The sequence below is a fragment of the Callithrix jacchus genome, chromosome 17, assembly GCF_049354715.1.
Source record: "Callithrix jacchus isolate 240 chromosome 17, calJac240_pri, whole genome shotgun sequence".
Lineage (NCBI taxonomy): Eukaryota > Metazoa > Chordata > Mammalia > Primates > Cebidae > Callithrix > Callithrix jacchus.
Window position 1 is genome coordinate 67,994,258 of NC_133518.1, and position 27,398 is coordinate 68,021,655.

The 27,398-nt window shown below is 37.8% G+C and overlaps 1 protein-coding gene across 39 annotated transcripts in view; it reads left to right on the forward strand.

Annotated features, from left to right (window-relative positions):
* The window catches only part of RBMS3 (RNA binding motif single stranded interacting protein 3), a 1,216,467-nt gene that overhangs the window by 930,675 nt on the left and 258,394 nt on the right, over window positions 1–27,398 (forward strand). For all 39 annotated transcript variants that reach the window (XM_078354431.1, XM_078354435.1, XM_078354437.1 and 36 more), the window contains 2 exons: window positions 2,880–3,037; window positions 26,611–26,690. In XM_078354431.1, coding sequence (XP_078210557.1) covers window positions 2,880–3,037; window positions 26,611–26,690 — 238 coding nt within the window. The remainder of the gene's footprint in view (window positions 1–2,879; window positions 3,038–26,610; window positions 26,691–27,398) is intronic.

Consider the following 27,398-nt stretch of genomic DNA (forward strand, 5'->3'; position numbering starts at 1 on the left):
TATAAATTAAGGAATGACACTGTCCAATGTGCTACCGTCTCTGTGAATACAAATGAAAGAGTTGGCCTTGTTGTTTGAATTTGGATTCAGAAACTATCTTACCAGGCAATCCCTTATGTACTAAGCTCTGCGTATTTATGGTACACCATTTTGGGCAGCTGCAGTGCATTCAGTGCTTAGGGAATATGAAAATGACTTTGAATTTGGATAAACTGGTGCACTGGAACCTGGAGAAAATTCCAAGATCTGTACAGTACCCTGGGACGTTGGCATAGGTTGTGATTATTAACCTGATCAAGGGCAAAGGGATATTGAATATTGAGCAAATTCCAACGCATTCATAGGACTATCATATGCTGTGGCCCACTCATTGGTAAGCTCTGGATTGATGAGGAAGTCCAAAGCTGTGGGGCATGTATTTCTCATAGGACTTGAGTAGTTCTAGACATATGGGACTCAGAAATCATATCATAATAGCATTGCTCCTTTCTCGATTCTTTTTGGATTCTGATTCTTCCCAGTAAAATGACTCAATCTGGTGCTAGTTTGCTTCTAACACTTCCATTCATTATGAATTCTCATTGCAACAGAGTCAAGCAGGAGCTCCAAAGCCTTCTGCAAACAGTACCTAGCTATAATTTGAAAACATTAATTTGTTCACTGCTTTTACAGTAACTTTCTATTTATGGCAAGTAATACTGGCTTTTCATTTATGGTAACAACATAAAGTTATCTTTTCAAATAGATTTGTTTAAGCCCCAGAGGTATGTTTATTTAGAAAAACTTTAAGTAATAATCTATGACTGGCAAGAATTTCTGAGATTTGGTATTTCAAATAATTGAAGCTTGAGAAACATTGGACTGGTGGATAATGCACTGAGCTGGAAGATAGGAAAATTAGTTACTAAATCTAATTTTAACCCTGTCACTAATTATCAGCTTGTCCTTGGGCAAGACGGTGAATCTTTCATGTCTCCATTTCCTCATTATCCAGTAAGTGTAATGATATTTGCCAAACTACCTTTGGAGTGACAATGTGAAGATTAAAATTAAATGATGAATGGTGAAATAGTATGAACATTGGAAGTTATATGTAGATAAGGTTCATTATTGTGTATCTGAAATGTCACTTTTTATTTACCATCCCACAAAAAACACAAACAATATCAAAACCATTTAAAGAAGAATAATATTATCTCTGTTTTCTTCTCTAGGACCATGACAGTTATTGGTGGTGGTAGTGATGATGGTGGTGGTGATGGTGGGGTGTGTGTGAGTGTGTGTGTGTGTGTGTTTCTATGGATTTTTGTGTGTGTGTGTGTGTTTCTATGTATGTGTCTGTGTGTGTGCTTATGTGTATGTCTGTGACAGAGAGAGAAAAAAAGAGACTGACTTCACTCAGTCTCCTTATGTAAACTATTCCTAAATATTAAGGCTCTAGTCATCTTTTCCAGGTTAATTGTATTTTATTTTTGCTATTTCTCATGGTACTAAAAAGCTTGAAAAGTCAACTATGTTTAAAAATGAAACTAACAATACATCGTATTCACTCTAAGTTTTAATAAAATACTGCAACCTATCTGAATATTTTGAGTTGGTAACATACAGGACTTTTTAGTTGCATACAAAAATTATTTCTTGACCTGAAACAATATTTGGATTCTTGTTTATTTTAGTTATTTATTGGTTTTAAAACCATAAAAATCTAATAATATGATATTATCTTTTCACAAAAGATATTTTATTGTTACATGATGCCATTTCCTATAGACTTTAGGATTTCTTTTTCTAATTTAATCTCTGGCTTATTCTTGAAGTTAAGGTTTTTGTTTTGCTTAAAATATAATAGTTCAATTAGATATTTGATACATTTTGATATTAATGACTAATCCATCACGTTTTTGACTGTGTTTTATTTGAGACATAAATACAACTAAGTTCTAAATTATTAATTTATTATATAAAATAGAGAAAATTGATACACACAGAAATAATCCTAGCAATTGTGATTTGGTTTCCCATTCCATTTAGCAAAGGTTATTTAAGCATTATTGCTGATGAATTAGGAAACGATAGACATCATAATCTAATTTGTATATAAATATTTAGGCCTGATCCAGAATGGCAGTTCTCAAACTTAAGCTGTCATCAGGATCACCTGGAGGGCTTGTCAAAACACAGATTTCTTGGCCCATTCTCAGATTCTGCTTCAGTAGCTCAGTGGTGAGGCCTGAAAAATTGTGTTTTTGATAAGTTCCCAGGTGAAGCTAAGGCTGATATTGCATTTCTGGGACTATACTTTGAGACTCATTGGTCTAGTGGAAGGCAGTCGACCAGAGCAATAAATCCCATGGACTTTGGTGGTAGGCTCAGATTTCAGCTCTGAGTTTGGCACTTATGACTGTGTAACTTTGATAAGTTAGAGATCAATTTTGTCATCCATAAAATAATTATATCTGTTAAAAATATTGAATGAAATAATGCACATTGTTTGGAACAATGCTTATATATTATGAATTCACTAAATACAGTATCAGTAACTAATTGCAATGGTAGTAACAGTGAAAAATCACAGAAGGAGTAATTAATGGTAATAAAAAGTATATACACATTTGCCTTAGTTCCATTGCAGTAAAAGTTTGTTAGTCTTTCTACGGAAGGATGGGCAGAGTGCTTGCCTTTCATTTATCATTGTGTCCATGATAAACATTCTGCACAAGACAAGGCATTAGTAAAAAGAAGTAATGCCATAGTGAAAGCACTTTCAAGAGCACTTTGGAGGTTAGAATCTAGATTGTAGTTTAAACAAAAGTTTCTCCATTTGTACAATGCTTCTCACTATTCAGAACTTACTGCCCTTGTTTCTTTCCTTCCCTTAGCAACAAGAGCAAGACCCAACAAACCTATACATCTCAAATCTCCCCATTTCTATGGATGAGCAGGAACTTGAGAACATGCTGAAACCCTTTGGACATGTCATTTCCACAAGAATTCTAAGAGACGCTAATGGAGTCAGCAGAGGTGTCGGCTTTGCCAGGTAAAATTCTTGCTTTATATGTTATCGATCTTTCCTCAGTGTTCCTTTTAAATTCCATTCCTTTTTAGTACTAGAGCTCTTAGCAATAGAATATGCAAAATAAATAAATAAAAGTAGTTTATCAAGTCTGTCTCCCTCTGTATATTTGCTTGGAGCTAAAGAATTTCAATATAATTATAAATAAATCGTGCTTGTTAAAATGTACACATAATGAGTTTATGTGTCTTGAGTCATAATAACATAGATACTCAGTTTCCAGTCCTTACTGTGCTTGTAGATCAACAAAATCAGATGCTGCCAATACCTGACGGAGATAATAAATGCCCACTACCCCTAAGCAAAAGAGCCCATGTGGTGAACAAAGCATCTCAATGTTTTTTCATTGATTTCCAAAAAAGGGTGCTAGCATTTCTCAATAAAGAGCAAATAAAAGAAAGGAAACATTTAGAGAAAGGAGAATGATTGAGAAGACCCAATGAACCCAGAAATACAAGGGAGGTCAAAAAGCCATTTGCGTTTAAGAGGCTCTGGTTATGTGTTTTTGATACTTTAGGCAGAACGGGAAAAAATGTATTCCTTTCATTGTAAGTAAAGAAAGAGTAGTTTTCATTTTAACTTTGAAAGAATGTTTACAAAAGAGGATCACAGCCAGGAATGGAGTTTAAATGGTTGTACCTGCTGTGCTTTCATGAAAAACAAAGCTAAAGAAACCACAGAGTAAGAGAAACTGCTCAATGACAATGAAGAAAAATAAAAGTCTTGTCTCTGTGGCTTGGTACGTTTATGTGTGTTTCCAGTTGATTTAACATAGATGAATGGATGGATGTTAAATATTACGTGGAAGTCCGCCCATTGCAGACAAGTTTGTTCATCTAGGATAAACTCTGCTATCACTTGAAATACCATTCCAAGGGTGGGCACGATGGCTCACGCCTGGAATCCCAGCACTTTGGGAAGCCAAGGTGGGTGGAACAGGAGGTCAGGAGTTCGAGATCAGCCTGACCAATATAGTGAAACCCCATATCTACTAAAAATACAAAAAGTAGCTGGGCATGGTGGCATGCACCTGTAGTCCCTGTTACTTGGGAGGCTGAGGCAGGAGAATTGCTTGAACTCGGAAGATGGAGATTTTGGTGAGCTGAGATTGTGCCATTGCACTCCAGCCTGGGCAACAGAGCAAGATTCCGTCTCAAAAAAAAAAAAGAAAGAAAGAAAGAAAAAGAAAAACCATTCCAAACTAACTTCTGTTAACTCGCTTCGGAAGATAACAAGTCATTTTGTATATGGTAACTGATCTCTAACTTTATTACTTTGGAGTTATGGTTGTGGACTGTGTGTTAAAATTCCTCTTATTCTCCGTAATTCTGTACACATAGTAAACCAGTAGATATGTGCAAGGTACCTGCTTGATAATTTCAATAGAAATAAACAGAATGAAGAAAATCTCCCTGACTTGAATGTGTGCATGAGGCATTCAGGCTTTCAGGACATTGACAATGGTTGATTTTCACGGTCAAGGCAGAGCATGTGACACTACTAAGATCTCTGAATTTAGCCAATGTAGTTATTCTTATATAGTGTACAACTGGCTGGTGGGGGCCTGAGCAATGTGGGAATTCGCTGAACCCACTACCATGTTTCACTTTACATATCATGCACATGCCTTGGTTCTTCCCCCACACCCTGCCCTCTAAAAATTCCCCAATAAATTAGTTTCTCCTTCATTTGGACTCCTGCTGGGATATAAATGAATTTTGAATCCATTAAGAGAACATATTTCCAAGAAAACCTACAATGATTTTTCTTTTCCTTAAACAAAGGGTATGTTGGTACAAAGTATATTAGTTTCCTAAGTCTGTCATAGAAAAATGTCACAGACCAGTGGTTCATACAACATAAACTTATTTTCTCACAACTCTGGAGTCTGGAAGTCAGAGATCAAGGTATCTTTATAGAGTTGGCTTCTTGCAACAGCTTTCTTCTTGGCTTGTAAATGGCTGTGTGAACCCTCTCTCCTCGCATGGTCTTCCTTCTGTGCATGGCTATGTCTCAATCTCTTCTTTTAAGAGCACCAAGTCATATTGCATTAGGGCCCACCCTGATGGCCTCATTTTAACTTTGTTGCCCCTTTAAAGACCCTGTCTCCAAATTCAGTCACATTCTGAGGTATTAGGGATTAGGACTTATATGAATTTTGTAGGGGGCACAGTTCAGCTCCTAACACAAAGACTGAACTATTCATTTCTCTAACATTTATCTTTTCTATTAAATGAGAGTTTGCTTAAAGGAAGCATATTTTTCTTAAGTACAGAATCAAGTAATATATATTCTAAAAGCCAAGACCATAATGCGATATATGATATCATGAAAGAATAAAACTTACAAAGTTATTTTTCTTTAGGAACTGAGGAAGGCTGGGAACATTACATTTTATCTCTATTCTGAATGCAGCCTCTCTGTCTTCTCCACTGCATGCTGCATATAGAAGCCGCGGTGAGCCCTTCAATTGTCAAATCTCATTATGTCAGCATCCTGCTTACAATCCTTCGGTGTTTTCCTTGCCAAGCTCTCCAGCGTCATCCTTCATACTGCTCACCTTCCTCCTGGCTTTGTCTCTTTCTGTCTCATGTTCAGGCACAAGGCTCCCTTCTTGCCTGGTTATACTTTTCATGACTCTTCTCCTGACTTCTGCTTACTCATGTCTCGGGCATTGGCTTAAACATCATTTCTTCAAAGAATTTTTCCCTGACCTCCAATCTTTGGCTTTAGACAAAGTGAGGTGCTCTTGTTACGGCTCCTATACAAGTTTTGTTTGTTTTTCTTTCAAATATAGATCACGACTGCAATGAATTCATTGTTTAATATCTGCCTTCAAATGCATTATACATTTCCATAAGTCTGTTAAAACATGTGCTCTAATGAAGATACCCCGAAACAGGCTTTGTGTGAGCAACATGGCTGTTTATTCACCTGGGTGTGGGTGGGCTAAGTCTGAAAAGGGGGTCAGTGTAGGGTGGTGGAATAGGAGTTGGTTTTATAGGTTTGGGGTGAGCAGTGGAAAGTTGCAGAAGTTACAGTTTAGGGTGGTTTTGTTTTGCAAGTTGGGAGGGTAGGGGCTGGAGTCAGGAGGTTGACCAAGGTCGGTTGTGAAGGCCAATGGCCTTGTCAGTCAAGGCCAGAATAAGAAACAATAGAAGAATGTCTCAGGTTAGTTAGGTGCTGCAGGAGTTGATGGTTCTTCTGCTTTTCCTGGTCTTCCCGTTACTTCAGGTTTTCTAATTCTGGAAGGCTCTCCAGAGGTGTATGTGCAGGTCACGGGGGTCCCCAATAGCATCCATGGTGCCATCAGTCAACCTAAAAGACCTTACAAAATCACGTTTCTTTTTCATTTTTGGATGGATGAATGGAAGTGTGGCTAGTGGATTTCATAATTACCATTTGGTGAAGTTTCAGAATAGCTAAATTCACTGGTCTTTTATAACTTGAACTTCAAATATGAATTAGGAGTCACATTCCAATTCTGAAATTTAGGTCTGTACTTTGAATAATGTCTTTTCCAATTTCAGAAAGTGGTATGTGGACTGAAAATGCAAACTAAGTTCAAGTCAAGCCACTGATTTCTTATGCCTAAGAAATAAAAATAAAGTATGAATCTGACTCCTTTAGAAAGAAGCCAGGAAACTGACACGGGAAAAGCATCTCATTCTCCATGTACCTTAGACGTTACATTTTGAGCAGCAGAATCCGCCATGATTAACCTAATTTGATGGGGTGAGAAAATATTTTTAGCTGTACCATAAATAGATCTGTTCAAATTCCTACTTCCCTATAATATTTGCTGTACATTTTCTCAAGCAATTATGGCTTTTGCCCTAATTTGATCATTCACAACTTAATCCTTACACAAATGTTTCTCCTTTTAAAAATATTATCCCTTTTTCAACTCAGCTTTTCTCATGTGAAATTTCCCCTCTGAACCACAAAACAGAGAAGACGATTTCAGTCACTATTTTCTTGATTCTTCCAAGAACAGTACATGGCAAGTGAGAGAAGTTATTGGATTACATGAAGATGTCTTGGGACGGTGGTTCTCAAAGTGTGGTTCCCAGACCAGCAGCTTTAGTACTTGCTAAAAACTTGTTAGAAATGTAAATTTCCTGCTCCCAACCTACTGAATTAACAATCTGGTGGTGTGGGTGGCCAGCAGTCTGTAATCTTTGTACTAACAAGCACTGTAGATGACTCTAAAAACACTCCAGGTGGGGCTTGGTGGCTCATGCCTGTAATCCCAGAATTTTAGGAGGCTGAGTCAGGCACAAGGTCAGGATTTTGAGACCAGCCTAACCAACATAATGAAACCCCATCTCTACTACAAATACAAAAATTAGCTAGGCGTGGTGGCACACACCTGTAGTACCAGCTGCTTAGGCAGCTGAGGTAGGAGAATCTCTTGAACCTGTGAGGCGGAGGCTGCAGTGAGCAGAGATGGTACCATTGCACTCCAGCCTGGGCAACAGGGTGAGACCCTGTCTCAATTAAAAAACCAAAAGTACTCTAAAGCTTGAGAAACTTTGCCTTGGGGCATTAGTACTTGTTCTTAGGACCATCTGAATGGTCTGTAATCACTCTGATTGCTTGGCCCAGTCTTAAAGTTTCTGATTCAGTTGCATTAGAGACTCAATTATTTGCATTTCTAATAAATTTCCAGGTGATACTGACAGTACTGATATGGGAATCGCACTTTGAGAACTACTGCTTTAAAGTTATCTGTGATTTTTTCCAAATGGAGTGATTCCTGTTGATGCCTGATTCACACTGTTTTACTTTCTCAAAATTACTACTAAGGAACTCTCTCCCTTTCTGTTCCTCAAGGGTAGAGACCATGCCCACTTCTTTACATCTGTTACAGTATTTAGAATATTGACACATAATTGATCTTGAGCAAATTTCTTATGATAAATAAATGAAATCGCTGTAAGGTTTTGGGTCTTTTTGAAAATATAGCAATATGCAGAAAGATATTTGATGATAATGATAAAGTAATCATGAGATAGAGTACTGGAATATTAGAAAAATCTGTGGTAGCACCAGCCAAACTAGTATTAGCTCGCAGATTGTTTCTTCTGGAAGTTTACAGTTCTACAAGCATTATTAAAAGAATATGCTTATTTAATTGGGAGAATCCCCAGCCAATAATTATGTCTAGTCAATTGTTGTTCATAGCTCTTGAATTTATGACTATCTCAATTCAGAAAACCTGAATAATTCTTTCGTTGGGCTTCATTTTGGACGTTATTATTGTTGACTGCTGACCACCAGATGTGGTCCTTAATTCATGTACAAGGGATTCTAAACTTCCTTTGACTGGAAAGAACCCCCCATTATTATTTTACTTGCAAGCTATGCATTAATCTTCTTTGATAGCCATCTCTTCAAAGTAAAAGGAGTATCTTCATTTTATATTTAAAATGCTGAACTTCAAAGCATTGATTTGAATGCCAGTAGGGCACACAGACAGCACAATTACAGGCTTTTCAAAGTTCCAGAAGCACAAGATAATGTCTGAAATTACAGACATTTTATTTTATTTTGTGTGTGTTTTTTTCGCTCTCTTGTAACTTAAAACAATGTTGTAAGATCCACCCCCCTCCAGGCAGCATTTTATAGCCAAGTTATAAACCTCTAAAAACAGAAGTTTATGGTGGGAATGCTGACAGTCAGCCCCACTACTGCAGAGCTAGTGAATGCCAAAAGAGTACCTTGCCTGCGAGGGTAAGGATCAGAGCATAAATCAGCCAGCGTCTGGAGGGACATGACTGTGTGTTCATGTTATCCATTTCCCATTCCCAGAAACATGAGACTGATTGTCCAGCAAAAATCACATTGAACGGGTGTTATGAGAGGCCAGTAAAGAATGAACCAAAGTGGGGAAGCGATGGGGGGGTGAGCATTCACAATTAATCCAGCTTGAACATCTGGAAACATAGAACCTCTTTAAGCAATGCATTTACTGTCCCCTGGTGAGCTAAAGAGCGTGAGAGACCGCTGAACACAGAGACCTTTGTATTTTGTAGTATTTTTTGCCCTTCGTCAATACTCTTAATTTGATTCTCATGGAGCTTTGTTTGAATGACTTCTAACATATGGGCAGCCCTGTGTTCTACCTCTCCCTACTAAATGTGCAAGTTTTCTAAATAAATAATTTGTTTTTCTTTCTTTTCATTAAGTAAAAAAAATGATGATTATAGGCAGAGAGATACTAGCCTGTTTATGAAATATCAGTATAAATAGCAGGTTTTTTTGTGTTTCCTACTGATATGTTTAATATCATTAAAATGTTATTGATTTAGCTTCTACTGCCTGATACGTCTTGTTCTCTATCTTCTCCCATCTGCTGAAATATAATGAGACTACAGAAGCAGAATAATCATATGAAAATATAAAACTTTTAAAAGATATGTTAAATAGCAGTACTTGCTTTGAAGGCAAATATGTGACTCTAAAATGCTCTAGTCTATCAAAATTTTTAAAAATTGTTTGAATTCTTTGGAATATTGTCTTGACTACATCTGTCTTGAATCCATCACTACGTTAACAATTTCTCCCTTGCCAGTTTGGCAATCCTCTTGTAATTACTATTTTAAACACGTGGAACCAGGAAATCGAAAGTGACCAAGGAAAATCTCTGATGTGTAAACTTAGTGATTAGTAATCTCCAAACTACAGCTGTGTTTGTGCAGAAACAGGTTACAATTGTGTTTTCTGAGATTGAAGAGAATAAAGGCTGTATGTTTTATTTTGTTTGGTAATTTTAATTCTTCTTCCAATTGCCAACAGATATGGTCTGCTAGAGGGTATACTCCTGGACCCCCGACAGCTTCTTCATCTTTGTCTTGTTTTGTGTGTCTCTTCTTTTCACTTTATTTGTTTCTTCTCCTTTCCTCTTTGTATGTCTTTCTCTTACCATCAGAAAGTCACAATCACAGCTGGAAAGTGTTTAACATTCTACTTTCTTTGTCATATTTTCAGAGCCTTGGGTTTCAAAACCCAAACCAACCAATAAACCAACTAAACAAATAAATTGCATTAAATAATTTATTATTCTGAAATCTCTGAAACTCCACTCTTCTTGTATATATACCTTTATAAAAATCTGAAGAAGGGGATACAATATATAGTTTATTGCTTTATTATTATAAAATGAAAATGACTACATTCCAAATAATGTCCTCTGTGAAATGGGTAGAGAGTTCTGAAAAGTTATTTACCTGTATAAAACCAAATTGGGGGAACATGGTTACCTCCAGATTAGAAATGGCCATTCAGTATGCTCAGAGCCTATAAAATGTCTTTGACCTGTGTTAAAACTCAAGCTGTGAATGAAGAGACTCCCCATCCCCCACAACAGGCTTTGTGAGAGCAACAAGGCTGTTTATTCACCCAGGTGCAGGCAGGCTGAGTCCAAAAAGAGAGTCAGCAGAGGGCTGAGGAGTAGGAGTTAGTTTTATAGGTTTTGGGTGAGCAGTGGAAAGTTATAGAAGTTAAAATTTAGGGAGGTTTTTTGCAAGCTGGGTGGGGATCCTAGGTTTGCAAGTAGGGTGTTTAGTCATGAGGTGATCAAGGTCGGTTACAAAGTCCAGTGGCCTTGTCAATTGTGGCTGGAATAAGAAACAGTAGAAGGATGTCTCCAGTTAGTTAGCACTGCAGGAATTGATAGTTTTTCCACTTTTCATGGTCTTCCAGTTACTTCAGGTTTTCTAATTCTGGAAGGCCCTCCAGAGGTGTATGTGCAGGTCATGGGGATTGCCTTGCTGTCGAGGGTGCAGTCAGACCCTACAACCTGTACCTGGTGTAAGAACAAAGCAAGCAAGGACTATTAGAGCATCCAGAAAAGTAGGGGTATTGGAGATAGCTAGTCTGCTTCTGGCCAATAGAAAAGTAAGATGTGGAAATATAGCCCAATATCTTTTGGACTACAAGTTTGAGCCTCTTTTATTTAGTATATTTTCTGCACTCTCAGCTTTCTGTGAATGGAGACAATACATTTATTCTCTATATCACTATGGTTATAAACAAGGTTCTATGTGGGTCTGAAATAACTTAGCTTGCATCTTACTTCTGTACTTCTTGTATTCTCGGGGCAGTTATGTAAACTCTTGGAGCCTCTTTTCTTGATATATATATATATATAGATAGATAGATATAGATATCCAAAATATATCTATATATATCAGGAATATTATATATAAATTAGGAATATTATATATTATACATAATATATATAAATATGTGTGTATATATACATATAATATTTATTCATTCTTTCAGCTTATCCAGTTAATATGCTTGGTCACTGTTATCCAATAGTGGCTTGGTCAATATTCTAGTAATTCTTCTAGATGAAGTAATTCAGAGATCTACACAAAAAGGAAATATCTGCTTTTATAGACCAACATTCTACTGGACTGGGAATGATACAGGATTTTTGCTTCTTAGTTCAACTAAATCTGGATTCTTGTCTCATGACCAGGAAAAATTAGGCACTTGGATACATTGAAGGGCAGAATTTATTAAGCAAAAGGAAAGCTCTCAGCAAAGACAGGGGTCCTGCATACAGTTTCCACCCCACAAATTGAAAACTAGGGCCCCCATGTGAGTTGAAGAGGCCAGGCTCCTCTCCTGAATAAGGTGTAAAATCCTGTGGTTCCACTAAATTCTCCCAGTATGCACATGGGCATGCCCAGGAAAGCCATAGGTAGTATCATATCAGAAAAGGCAACATTCAATTGGTTAAAAGGCACTAAAGAATCAGTCAGGAAAGGGGGAAAACAGGTACAGAAGTTCTCCCTCTGGGTCATAGGTTTCAATTGGCAGTCATGTATTTCAGCAGTCGTGCCTTTCAGCCTTCAGGCTGTTTTAGGTTTGAAGGTGAAGGACTTTCCCTATTTGTCTAGGCATTTGTCTGCCTCCTGCCTCTATCAGGGAGATGACAATAAGTATGTAATAAACAAATAATAAAATATCAAATAACGAAAGTATTACAAAAACATGTAAAAGATAGGGGTGTACAATAGGAATCAATTTTGCTTGAAAAATTATATTTTACCCAATGCTGTAAGCTATAAATAACTGAAAAGAAAATTAGATAAAACATAAAAGAGTCAGCAATGTTGCAAACAAAATAATCTTAAAAGGCCGGGTGCGGTGGCTCAAGCCTGTAATCCCAACACTTTGGGAGGCCGAGGCGGGTGGATCACGAGGTCAAGAGATCGAGACCATCCTGGTCAACATGGCAAAACCCCGTCTCTACTAAAAAAATACAAAAAATTAGCCAGACATGGTGGCGCATGCCTGTAATTCCAGCTACTCAGGAGGCTGAGGCAGGAGAATTGCCTGAACCCAGGAGGCAGAGGTTGTGGTGAGCAGAGATCGCGCCATTGCACTCCAGCCTGGGTAACAAGAGCGAAACTCCGTCTCAAAAAAAAAAAAAATTGTAAAAATCATTTTAGTCTTCTATCAGTTCAGTAAATTGAAATAACATTTGTTTTGATTGACATTGGGTTAGCAATCTTCATTGATGTATCAGCATTTTAATTAGAATTCTGGAAGATTTTATTTAGTCGAAAGATAAGATTTGTAAAGTTATCAGAAATCTTGATTCAAAAATTTTGTTGAGGTCGTTTTCCACAAATTTCCTTGAAGAAAAAGTAAATTTCGGACCACAGCTGATTATTAATAACTTTTTGAGAAGAATTAAAGTAAAACAATAATTGTCTGTGATGGCAAAGAGCAGCCATGGTCGAAGATACAATTGACAAGAAATTTAGTTATTTTTGTGGCATACAACAATTTAATATAATAATCATAATTATGTTTGATAACACATAAGACATGTGAATTTTAAGAATCTCACATAATTTTGGAATAACGTCTTAATAATATATGTCTACAAATATAACTCAAATCTGTTTTTCTAACTTTTAACTTCAAGGGCACATGTGCAGGTTTGTTACAGAGGTAAACTTATGTCATGGGGGTTTTTTGTACAGATTACTTCATCACCCACATATTAAGCCTCATACCCATTAGTTATTTTACTGATACTCTCCCTCCTCCCACCTTCCACACTCTGAAGGGCCCCAGTGTGTTGTTCCACCTTGTGTGTCCATGTAAACATCATTTCCTATTTGAAAATGCTTCCTATATGATTTTAACATACCAAATAAGCCTACTATGTCTCTCCTGGACTTCCAGGGGTTCCTCTTTTATGTCCAAGTTAGTACAGATTAAAAGATAATTTTAGAATTTGAAATTTAATTTTTGGAAATATGTAAAGTATTAAAGATTTAAAACATTTGATATTGAAATGCAAAAATGTTTAAAACATGATCAAAATAGTATCAGAGGGCAATGCATAATAATAGTCGTTTATTTTGTCAAAATGATAATTCAAAGGTTTCAGAAAGCAAAATCTTTTATTATTTGATAAAGAGGAGATTTAACACCCAATCGAGGAACCTAATAAAGACAACAGCTCTCCCTGCAACCTAATTATTTGGCAGTTTGCTCAAAAAGGAAACAAATGGTTTACTATCTCTTATTAATACTACACAAAATTCTTGTTTTAACGAGAAAACCAAATGTTGCTTTTAGTATAATATCAATACTAAAGATAATTTTAATAAAACATAACCAAATCTGTCCAATCTCAGCCAGCTTTGCCCTCACAAGATTTCCATAAAACTTTTATAATCTTTGGTAATTTTCTATTAAAAATCATCAGTGTTAAGAGAAAATCTTGTTTCAACATAGGGACACAGACTGTGGACTTACATCAGTGTGCTTTTGATATTAATGTTCAATTTTTTGAAAAACTTATAATTTCTTTCTAGTTTTAGACAACTTGAAGACACACAAAATTTGTTTCCCAAGATTAATCATCCACAAACCTTCTATGACTCAGTTGAAATGTTTTGCCACTACCTAAGCAAAAATTCTGTAGATAAATACATGGATATTTTCCTGATCAGAAGACAAAGCTATTTTCACTAAACCAACAATATTAAAGTAGTCTTATTACCAAAGATTTACTCAAATCGCAGGAAATAAAAGGCATGTATTTGAGGTTGTTTTGAGACAGGATAGTTTCTTTGACACCTCTGTGGGACTTGTGAAGTGGTGGCTAGGTCACTCAGCCCGCAGCTCTCAATGCCCTTATGGGAGGGTTAGCAGGCAGGTGAGCTGGGGCAGGAGCCAGGGGAGTGCCTTTGGGTGCCTGCAGGAACAAACGCAGCCATACCAGCCCGTGGCAGCATGTAGGGGTTGCCTACCACCTCTGGAGCCCCAGAGTGTGTGTGTTAAGGTGTGGTCCTTTAGCTTTGCCATGTGCATGGGTGGCTTAAGTGTTTAATAGCTCAGTGGGGAGTTACTGTGATAGCCTCTTGTACCCACACTGGGGTTCTTGTCCTGCGTCCAGGAGGAGTGAGGTCACACAAACAGTTTGGAAGGGGGGAATGTGGAGGATTTTATGGAGTGATGGATACAGTTCTCAGCAGGAAGGGGAGCTGGAAGGGCGCTGGAGTAGGAAGATAATCTTCCCTTGGAGTTTGTCGGTCTGTGGCCAAACTCTTCTGTGAAATTCTGCTGTCAAGCCCTCTCTCTGAATTCAGGCTACTTCTCTCTGATGTCCGGCTGCTTCTCTTTTGTCCTTCTCTGATGCTCAGGTCTGCTGCTCTGCCAGGGGAGCTTGGGGTTTTTATGCGTACAGGGTGGAGGGTGGGGCAGGCCAGGGTGGTTTTGGAAAAGGCAACATTTGGGTGGAAAAACAGGAATGTGAAGTTTTCATTTAGGGCCATGGGTCCCCGCTTGGGGGTGGAAGCCTGGCCAGGAACATCTTCTGTCCAGTATTTCCCTGACTCCCATCTGTATCCAGTTTCTATTTTTCTGAAAATGTAAGTACATTTTCTTTATAACAATTAATTGGAGGTTGTTCATCTATGTTGGTAGTACAATGTCACATACCTATGGTACCTATAAACATATAGACATACAGGACACATAGAAGCAGATTTTGTATTAATAGATTTATAAGGTTCTTTATTTGCCAGTTTGCAAATAGTCTCTTTCCCCTTTAGACTGTCAAGCCCCAAACAAGTATGAGTTGGGATATCCTAAATTTACAGTTCCAAAGACATGACTCTTAGGTGAAAATTTACATCCCAAAGGCAGAGAACTTAGATCTAAACAACATTATTTGCTGAGACAAAGAAGGGCATAGGTAAAGACTCAGTCAAGATATGATTATCAGTAAAAATATCTTTAAAAAGGAAGATTTGTTTTATAAACATTAAGGCACTGTTTTCCCTGTATAAAAGTTCCCAGTAGCTTAGGTGTAGCAAGGGATATGCCCCTACAAATGGAGAAGTCCTTTATATATGAAAATGTATTTTCCAAAGAGTTTCAGAATAGCCAGCTAGATGCCAGAAAGTCATATTTTGGAGTCCAGTCTAGTTAGATAGGTGTTATTTTCAACCTAGCTTATTTATTGATTCGATTACTAACTTTGGGGTTGAGCCATTTAATGAATAGCACAAAGAAAGCATTTGCAGTTTTCCGAACCTGATATTTAGATATGTAAAAAGCAGGCAAAACTGAAAGGCATTACATCTAGATAGTTAAAATGGAATGATCCCACTTTTACATTGAATTCTGGGTCCCCCAGAGGAGAGAAATGTCACAAGCCTGGGCTATGCAATGCTTTCACAGTGCTGCAAAGACTGGTTGGTGACCCAATACCTATCAGCCCACGCTGTGATCAGCTCCCTCTCTCACAGCAGGAGTTTTATGCCTTGAGAGAAAGTGTTTCCTCCACCTCCAAGTGTTTAAACCTCTCTTTCTATCTAAACATTCAGAGAAATGAGTAACCCCTTACATTTATAATCATTCACTGCTACTGATTTCAGCTACTTCAGAAACGATAATTTTTGCCGGTGACTTGTCAGCCATTGTACACACAAAATTCAAGTTGTATCTTATAATACAAAGTAATTCCTGGTTCCCCCAGAGCTAAAGAGATCAGTTACTACTTTTAACAGCTCTTGTAAATCTTTATTATTAGACTCAGTTATGGAAGTATGGTTGCCCATAATGTGCACTTTTTTTGGGAATGACCATAAAGAGCCAGTGAGAGGAATTTTAGTCACCCAAGAAGAATGTTTAGATTTGTCAATTGAACTGAGCTATGGAATCTGACCAGTTTTTAAAGATTATAGTTTTTTCACTGAAGCCATAAGATTTCATTTAAGCTGTAAGATTTCTTTTCAGAGAGAAATTATTTTTTTCCCTGACGAACATTTCAAAAGAGAGAACAGATTGAAAAACTCCTTTTTTTTTTTTTGGAGACAGAGCCTTGGTCTGTCACCCAGGCTAGAATTCAGTGGCATGATCTTGGCTGACTAGAACCTCTGCCTCCCAGGTTCGAGGGATCCTCTTGCCTTAGCCTCCCAAGTAACTGGGATTATAGGTGCCCACCAACATGCCTGGTGAATTTTTGTATTGTTTGGAGAGACAGGGCTTCACCCTGTTGGCCAGGCTGGTCTGAACTCCTGACCTCAAGTGATCCTCCAGCCTCAGCTTCCCAATATGCTGACAATACAGGCATGAACCACCATGCCCAGCCATAAGATTAAAAACTTCTAAAAATTAATTAAAAATAACACAAATTCAAAAAGAAAAAGTGAAAGTCACAAATCTGCAATAAGCAGAAACTCTAGAGAATAACAAATGGAGCTCCTACCCTACAATAGAGCTTCAGTTCCAACGACCTTGAGGTAGGAATGTGTGTAGTTTCAGTAAGTCAGTTGGTCTGAACCTTCAATCAAGAATGGAGCATTCAAATCTGAGGGGGGCTTACCCTGTTGACTGATCTCTGTTGACTCCAGTGAGGTCAGATGAATGAAAGTTATGCTCATACTAGGGCTCCAGCTGTCAGCAAAGTCAGGGAGATCACGGCAGGTCCCACCTGAGTCACCAAAATGTCAATCTTAAATAACATAAGTACAGAGCTTATCTGAGCTCAGAGCTTAAAGATGGCCACCCAGGAGGCTAGATTCATGTTGCCCCGAATATACAGTCCAATTAGCAATAGTTACAAGTGGGCCTTTAAAGGAAAAAAGAAGTTGTTTATCAAGACTTTAAAAATAACATGAGCTATTGATTGGCTATTCATTGATCTTTGTGTCACAGATTCTAGGAATATGAAGATAATGAGTGCGAAAGATGGTCAGGAACAAAAATACCTTTAAACAATTGCCCTCAGGCATGGGTATTCAGGGGAGAGAGCCATGACTGAAGACCTGTACTTATGTCTCTCTGGACCTGATAAATGTCGCATATCTCACATAGTTCAGACTGCTCTGAGCTGTTTTTCTTTTCTCGATAATGTCTAGGAATAGCTAAGAGATTGATTAAAAATAATAATGTATTCTAGAGTCATTAGTGGTATGACTTTTCTAGACCTATACTTAATTTTCATGTTATCCCAGATTATTTATTTAAGTTGAATTTTCTGCCATTTCATTACCAAAATTTCTTCTAGAAACACTAGTGTGGCTAAAAAAATATATTTAGATAATGACGCATCTATATGAGTACATAGATGAGTGTCTCTATTAGGGGTAATCAGGTAATCCAAGTGAAAGAAGTAGTTTCAAGATGGAGTATAAGACAAAGTTCATTTCTTATATGCTCCTTGAAACACACACACTTTGGGATTTTTTTTTGTTCCTCTGCTGTTGACAGCTTTATGGTGTAGGCATCAAGATGCTGGCTGGAAGTAGAGTTTCACTCCAGATGATTATACTGAAGAATATTAAAGAGTATTTACAAAATATTTATAGAAGCAGTGTTAAGGAAACTGGTAATAAGATTTTGATGTTCCTAAAGAGGAGCAATAGAGGGAAACCCTTACCACCCTGAGGGCTCAAGGAGCATGGAGAAGGGTGTTTCCAGAGTTCAATGAGAGCCAGAGCCTCAGAGGAGGGCCTGCTTGGAAGGACTGTAGATAGGGAGAGACGCAACCCCTGCTAGACAGAAGTGCCAAAGCAGGGAGAGAAAGAGGGAAAGCCACTCTGATTTCTCTCTACTCTTGCCTTCTGAAGTCCTTCCAAGCTTCCATAGGCAGAACCCAATGGAAAACCAGTAAACAACAGAGCTAAGATTATACAGTCCATAAAAGAATCACTTCCTTGAGGCATAGAGCAGGACAGAGAAGACATTTAGGAAAGGATGAACAGAAATACACCACTGTCCCTGTATAAATTAAGTTAAATAATTTTTCTCTGAACTCTTAAAAATAAAGAATGCAAGTTCAGTGATAAACAGCATTTACTATTGATACAGTAATTGGTAGGAATAATGGCAAAGTGGCTTTGTTTCAAGAACAAGACTGCTCTTTAACTTTATTCCATAATTGCTGTGATGTCTTTTCTTCTGATGCCAAATGTATAGGTTTTTCTGACATCAGATATATTATTTTTTTGCACACCAATTCTCTGACATCAACTGAATGTCCTACAATTTAACTCAGTTTTGACACGAACTACCTGATCATCAGACTCCACAGGTGTGGCTCAGTTCCACACCAGCTGCAAATGGAGTGCCTAGATGTATTAGTCCATTCTCATACTGCTGTGAAGAAATACCTGAGACTGGGTAATTTATAAAGAAAAAGAAGTTTAATGAACTCACAGTTCCACATGACTGGGGAGGCCTGACAATCATAATGGAAGGCGAAGGAGGAGCAAAGGCATATCTTACATGGCGCAGGCAAGAGAGTGTGTGCAGGGGAACTGCTCTTTATAAAACCATCAGATCTCATGAGACTTATTCACTATCATGAGAATAGCAAAGAAAAAAAATCTCACCCCATGATGCAATTACCTCCCACCAGGTCCCTCCCATGACACGTGAGAATTGTGGGAGCTACAATTCAAGATGAGATTTGGGTGGGGACACAGCCAAACCGTATCACCAGGCTACCCACATTTCTTCCCAGCCAACTACAAAATGTGGGAGTACCCACAACTCCCCAACTTCAGGTTTAGTAACTTACTAAAATAACTCTCAAAACACTTTATATTTATCAGTTTATGAAAGAAATGCATATAGCAAAGTATCAGGGAAGGGATTTGTAGCTTCTGTGGCTTCTCAGGGCTCACTACCCTCCTGGAATACATCAGTGTCTTCACCGGCCTGAAAATTTCCTGAACCTTGTTGTTTGGGGATTTTTATAGAGGCTTCATTATGTGAAACCTCTAGGTTTGATTGAGTAAATGATTGGCCCTTGGTATTTGAGCTCCATCTCCAGCCCCTCTCCAGTTCTCAGAAGTCAGAGAGGGTGGGGCTGAAAGTTCCAAGCCACTAACCAAGTCTTAGTCTTTCTGGTGACCAGTGTCCATCATGAAGCTACCTGAGTGACCTCATTAGCATAAGTTGAGATGTGGTTAAAAAAATAGTCTATTCTGAATAACAAAACATACCCCTATCACTCAGGCAATCCCAAGGGTTTTAGAAGTTGTGTGCCAGGAACCTGAGAAAAAGATTAAATATGGTTTTTATTATGTCATAGTTGCCATGTAGAAAGCATGGGCTAAACTGTCCTATCTATGGGACAGTTTATATTCTAAAGAAATCATAAATTTCAATTTTCCCATGAAATCTCCCAAGTTTTAAATGTTGACAACCATTTCAAAATTGCCAGAATCTCTTTGCAGTCCAAATAAAACATACATGTAGACTGGGCCTGGCACATGGTTTCCAGTCTCGCATACCTGACACAGAACTTCAGAACAGGAGTTTTCAACCTTGGCTGCTCACTGAAATCACCTGGGTAGTTTTGAAAGCTTTGTGCCTGGGCCTCATGCCAAAACAATTAAGTCAGAGTCTCCTGGGCTAGGCCCCAGAGATTGGTATTTTTTTAAAGTAGTTTTCTGATAATTTTCATGTAGAGTGATTTTACAAATGAGCTTCTTATTCTGAAATAAGTTTACCTTCACATAAAAGTCATAATGATGATACAGATTTCCTATATACTGCACACCCAGTTTCCCCCATTAACAGCTTAAATTACCATGGCACACTTGTCAAAATTAAGAAACTGACATTGGCATATTACTGTTAACTAAACTCCAGACTCGATTTGGACTGTACCGACGTTTTCATTAACATTCTCTTTCCATTCCGCGATCCGATCCAGTTACCATATTGCATTTAGTTGTCCTGTCTCACCAGCCTGCTCAGATCTGGGATACTTTCTTAGGCTTTGTTTGTTTGAGTAATACCGGCCAGGTATTCCAAAAGTCTCTAGATTTGAGTTTGTCAGATAGTGTCTTGAGAGGACCACTAGTTGATATGGGTTTTGGGGGAGAATACCACAGAGGTGAAGCACCCTTGACATCTCATATCAGGTTACATTCCATTTTTGAAAACAACTTCTCTAAGAAATAGTGGCTGGGTGGAGTGGCGCTAACAGGACCTATCCTACTTTTGAACAGATTGAAGTACATCAGCCAGTACAGAAAATCAGGAAGGATGACATGAGGCCAGCAATGGAGCTGCATCTCTTCCAAATAAACAGTCTGAATTGAGAGTCATGAGACAAAGTTTCTACTCCAAGCTCATCCGCTAATTAGTTTTTAGGAAAACCAGTCATAGTCTTCTAGTGTTTCTTTATCGGTGCAATGTAGAAATTGATATCTGAGGCCATTTGCAGTCCTGAAATTACGTGATTCTAAAACTCTGGGATGTGTTTTCATTAGTCAAATATTGCCATCCACAGTTCCATTTCCTAAGAGGAATGTGTTGTAATGCTGAGCAAAATGCCCCAGAATATCTGCTTTCTATAAAAGGACATATAAGGAAGCCCTCGCGACTTCGCTGTTTGGTGCTTAAGACACTTGTATCCTAAGAATGTCAGGTACCTGGCAGGAAGAAAACAAAGTGCAAACACTGAGAAGAAAATTCAACTCATTCATTCATCTTTGTTCCTGGGACTCACTATTTTACTCCTTCTGTTACAATGGATTAAGAAGAAAATGACATTATTTGTTTTTGAAATGTCAGAAGGAGTGCACAGTTTAGTACTTTAAAAAATATTTTAATGTTGACCCTTTGCATAAGCAAATCTTACCAGAAATGAGGATGACTGGCTTACAGCATTAGATACTCTAAGTTGCCAATAATTTGTACGGAGCCTGTGATTGCAAAACCACAAATATTTTACAATACTGGAAACTTCTAATTAACCATAATAAATAACAGGATGGATTTGTTTTAAATACATGATTAATAATGCTTATTGCTTTAAGACCATAAACTGTGTGATTCTCTATGGAGGTGAGAGAGGTAAGCTGCAAATGGTTTTGCAAAGTACATTTCTACCTCTGGGTGTTAAGTCTGGCCCAGAGCATTCTACTGATACTGGATCAGCCTCTCATCTGATGTAATTTGCCTGTGGGAATTGTATTGGCTGTTAAACTAGCTCCTCTTAGTAGCTGTTTAAAAAAAAAAGGATGAAGAAGCAGCACAATTCTGTGCTGTGTTTCAGATGACTGAAGCCAGGTTCCTAGGTACTGAGACAAGAAAGAATGTCAAACAGGACCTTTAATGTGTATTTATATTTAAACATCAGACCTAACAGAAAACCCTGAAGCTTTATACAGTGATTGGAGCCTTGTAAGAACCTAATTAATGTATTGTCATGTGAATGGTTGGCCTGGCACTCAGCTGTTCTGAAGGATGCAAGGGGTTTCAGGTACTGCGTAGAAAGAATAGATGCAGTCATAGTGATTCAGTGGCCCATCTGAAAAGGACATATAAAGGCAGCTGTGTCTGGCGTGCTGTCTTTTCAGACCCATTTGATAATGCTAGTGTCAGTTTTAACTGAAGCGTGTGCCAGATTCCAGATAGCTTGAGCTGGCATTTCAGAGAGGTTAATTGTGAAACTTGAGAAGAAAATGGGCACATTCTTCCTAAGATGGCTATTCAAATATAGTCTCTTTCCCCACCAGAGCTTTCTTACTTTTGTTTCGCTTCCACATAAAATGCATGAGGGACACTGAGCCCTTTCCCCTTGGCAGCTCCTATATTGCCATCTTTGCTGGGACTGTTTTGCCTTGTTAAAATGTGCCCCGTGTATTAAAATGGAATTGTCACTGCTGGGTGGTACAGCGTAACACGGTTTGACACTAAGCGCCGGCAGCTTCAGAAAACAGACTTTTATTGCATTTATTCTTTCATAGACAGGAGTCTCTAAAGGCTCACAGCAGACATTCACTTAGTTAAATCTGAATGAACCCAAAGTGAACAATCTACACTGCTGTCTTTGTGTTCATAGAAACAGCCCCCATCCAGCTTGCTATGGCTGTAAAACAGTGTTAAGAAAAGATGATCATACTTAGAATCCAGAAGGGAGGACTTGAGGCTTTCAAACAAGAACAAAAATATTTTAAGTGGGTGGAGTGGGTTAGCCACTTGATTTTCTTTTTTAGCTTCCTCTCTATTCCCTAAAATGCTTTATGTAGAATAAACTCACACACACACACACACACACACACACACCCATTATTAGTATTAGTCTTCATTTAGAATTCCAAGTCATTTTAAGACAAAGAGAAAGAATTTGATTTGTAGAACTCTTGCCAGCAAGCCTTAGATTCTAAACTGCCTTTTATCTGGATGAGTACCCAGAGAGAGATTGAACAGGGAGGGGGTTCTGAGGCAGAAACTTTGCATTCTGTAGCTCTCCTGGAATAAAAATTCCATAAAGTAACATCTGGAGTAATTAGGGCTTACTTTTCCTTTCCCATTCATGTCTCTGCTAGGAGGGAAGGTTATTTTCCCTAAGAGACAATGGTAGGTCCTGTGGGAAGAGAGAAAGAACAGAGTTAGAATTCTTTTGTTCCTGGAAGTGGAAGTTTTCTACTTGAAAAAAAAAAAAAAAGATAAAAAAATTGAAAGACCTACCTACAGTGAAAGGTTCCACTGGAAAGAAAACTTGAAAGGCCTAGGAAAATTGTGCTTAGCTGTTTCTAAATATTTAGAACGAGGAAAGATTCTTCTTGCTTTACTTATCCAAACATCTTCTGATATAGAACTTGTCTGGCTGGGCGCGGTGGCTCAAGCCTGTAATCCCAGCACTTTGGGAGGCCGAGGCGGGTGGATCATGAGGTCAAGAGATCGAGACCATCCTGGTCAACATGGTGAAACCCCGTCTCTACTAAAAATACAAAAAAAAGTTAGCTGGGCATGGTGGCGCGTGCCTGTGATCTCAGCTACTCAGGAGGCTGAGGCAGGAGAATTGCCTGAACCCAGGAGGCGGAGGTTGTGGTGAGCCGAGATCACTCCATTGTACTCCAGCCTGGGTAACAAGAGTGAAACTCTGTCTCAAAAAAAAAAAAAAAAAAAGGAGAACTTGTCAGTGAGTAGTAAACAAAATGCTATTTTTATTTTTATCTATTAAAATTGCATAAACAGTTTTCTTTTTATTTGGACATCAAATTGATTCACTCTAAAGATTTCTTTTTCAAAATAATACTTACGTGGATCCATTGGGTCACCTGATGATATACATACTGACCTACTAATGTTAAGTTAGTTTCCTGTACTTTCTTACCATAGCAGGATCAGCTACATAAATTAGGGTGAAAGATGACAGTGTAGATCCCTTTGTTAAAAGAATTATTAAGAAGTTCCAGGTGGCAACAGCAGAATTTTAAACTAAGTGCAGGTTTGTTCTAAGTGTGGGGCTCTGTGTGAAGAGGCAGGCCTCATTCCTGTGAATTCAGCACTGCTTGGCGGTAGAGATTTGTCATATGCATCCATACGGAAAGATGCACATTCATCCCATGCTTCATAGGAATGTACATCTCAAAACAAACAAAACTTTGTCAGAACTTAATTATATATCCAAAATGGAACTCATTCCCGATATCATCTTCAAACTTGTTAAACAAGTGATACCAATGCCCTGACTTTATCTCCCAGTTAATATTTAGGAATTTCCTGGGGAATCCTTCCACTGAGCCACATACTGTGTGCTCTCTCTACCACATTGTAATAAAGAGCCATGCCCTCCAAGCTGCCCAGCTCAGCCCCCTGCCCTAATTACTTCTCCAAAAGCCTTTCCTAGATTCTGTGCCTCTTCTCAGTATTTCCCTGGCTGCTGGGATTCTGCTCACATTTGAATTCTTACAGCTGTAATAAATATGTATAGCTTATTGGACATTTGTTAACATATTTTTTCATATCTTGTTTCCTCTGCCATGTAATATGGTCCCATAATACAGCCATGCATTATAGTCTTGAAATACATATGAAATTTAGATGTAGGAAAGTTTTACAACTTGCACTAATGGGTGCCATTCCAAGAAAGCTCGTATTAATAACATAGCAGAAAATCCGAAATTATACTTTGCCTTTTGGACAAATTTTACACATTTCATACACATTATTTCATGTGTATGTGTTCTGTTTATTAAATTTGTTTTTGCCTCTAGTATACTCTTAGGAGGATTTAAATTTCTTTTCATCAGAATTAATCCTTAATTATCATCTTCCCCATCCAATTTTATAAAACAATAACGGCCAGATATTGTTCATGATTTGGAAAATGCTACAGATATCACTGTACTTAAGATATGGTAACATTGCCAAAATTTAAATTATGTTGGTGTGGCTCAAAATGTTCATTCTTTAGATTGTATGTAAGATGCCAAAATTTGACACAATAACATTAGTTTAGAAATACTGATAAGATAGTATGAAAAAATAGGATTTCGTTCAATATTCAAGATTGAGAAAGTAGGACCTAAGGTTTGTGTATCTGTAACTTCCTTCAATATGTAGGACCCCACCTAACTCTCTTGGGGTATCTTACATCCAGCGGATTTTCAATAAAAATGTCATAATGCTGATGACTACATTACTATACCAATCAGTCCTTTAGGCTGCAAGCTGTTCAAATAAAATACATCTTGTCAACTTATTTTGTGGAATCCATCAGCAGTATAGCTTAATCGCTATAGCACAGACTTTACTGTTGCACAGGTGTCAGTTGAAATCCTGACTTTACCCCTTATTGGAAAGGTAGTCTGTCTGTCTAGGCCCTAATGCCCTTATTGATATGAAAGACAATAACAAAACCTATCCATCAGGTTGGCTAATTCCTCATTCAACAGACATTTGTTGAATACTTTCAGTTGCCAAACATTGCTGAGTGAATTAAGAAAATGACAAATGGGATCTAATTAAACTAAAGAGCTTCTGCACAGCACAAGAAACTACCTTGAGAGTGAAAAGGCACCCTACAGAATGAGAGAAAATTTTTGCAATCTATCCACCTGACAAAGGGCTAATATCCAGAATCTACAAAGAACTTAAAATACATTTACAAGAAAAAAACAAAACAAATCCATCAAAAAGTGGGCAAAGGATATGAACAGACTCTTCTCAAAAGAAGACATTTATGTGGCCAACAAACATGAGAAAAAGCTTATCATCGCTGGTCATTAGAGAAATGCAAATAAAAACCACAATGAGATGCCATCTCATGCCAGTTAGAAAGGCAATCATTCAAAAAATCAGGAAACAATAGATGCTGGAGAGGATGTGGAGAAATAGGAAAGCTTTTACATTGTTGCTGGGAGTGTACATTAGTTCAACCATTGCGGGAGACAATGTGGTGGTTCCTCAAGGATCTAGAACCAGAAATACAATTTGACTCAGCAATCTCATTATGGGTATATACCCAAAGGATTATAAACCATTCTATAAAGACATATGCACATGTATGTTTATTGCAGCATTATTCACAAAAGGAAAGACATGGAACCAACCCAAATGCCCATTAATAATAGAATGGATAAAGAAAATATGGCACATATACCTCATGGAATACTATGCAGCCATAAAAAAGGAATGAGTTCATGTTCTTTGGAAGGACATGGGTGAAGCTGGAAGCCATCATTCGCAGCACATTAACACAGGAACAGAAAACCGAACACTGCAAGTTCTCACTCATAAGTAGGAGCTGATCAATGAGAACACATGGATACAGAGGGGAACATCACACACCAGGGCCTGTTGGGGAATGGGGGACTAAGGGAAGGATAGCATTAGGAGAAATACCTAATTTAGATGATGGGTTGATGGGTACAGCAAACCACCATGGCACGTTTATACCTATGTAACAAACCTGCATGTTCCGCACATTTATCCCGGAACTTAAAATATAATAATAATATTTTAAAAAAGATAATGCCTCAGGGTTACTGCTGACTGTGGGCTTGGAACAGAGCCCTCTGCATAGGCAGCTTTCAATAGAGTGAATAATAGTTTCTCGGCGATGATGAATTAGTGATGCTGTCTTATCAGTCTTCTCATTGTGGCCACGATAGAAGTCGGCAATAGAGATACATTTCTCAAATCACGTATTTTCATGATCTAGTTTTCCTTTACTTCTTAAGTGTCTTTTTCTTGACAACCATATGTGATCTCTGGTTTACTTTTTTTCCCAGAATGGAGTCTACTGAAAAATGTGAAGTGGTAATTCAACATTTTAATGGAAAATATCTGAAAACACCACCAGGCATCCCAGGTAAGAAATGTCGCTAATCAGTCACTAAATGATGTGGAGGCTTAAATTGCTCTTATTGGAATAAGTACATGATAAAGCCCTTGTTGATCACTGCAAGATGGGGGTTTGTGTTTATTAATGTATATTTTTAAATAATACTATGTAGCAACTCATCTGTCTCAAAAGCTTTTTGGTAATTCTTACTTGGCTTTTCTTTGAGTTTCTGCTGCTAATTTTCTAAAGTGGATTAGAAGAAAATAGTTAAAGAATGATACACTGGAAGTGATGGAAGTTTGTGACTCAGCATTAATATTAAAATTCCAATTTCTAAGTTATAAAATATCTAAACAATGATATTTACAATAAATCCCACAAATTTATGCCAGTTCTGAAACATTTCTTACTGGTCCATGACAAGAAAAATACAGAAATTGAGAGAAAGCAATTAGAAACTTGTATAGCAATTTGACAATGCCATTAAATCGGAGTTCATAATTTTCTTTTACAAAAGTATCAGTTACTGACAAATTGGAAGTTTTAGAAAATACTGTCTGTTTATCAGAGGTAGCATGAGAAGCCCCATCTGGACTATCCCAGGGCATTTCACACTTCCCAAGGCAAAATTTCTAAGGTTTATACACATCATAAAGTGTTCTAACTTTATACTATTAAGAATTACATTAAACATGAAATAATTGGATTTATTATGTGTATCAGAGGTACAAATGC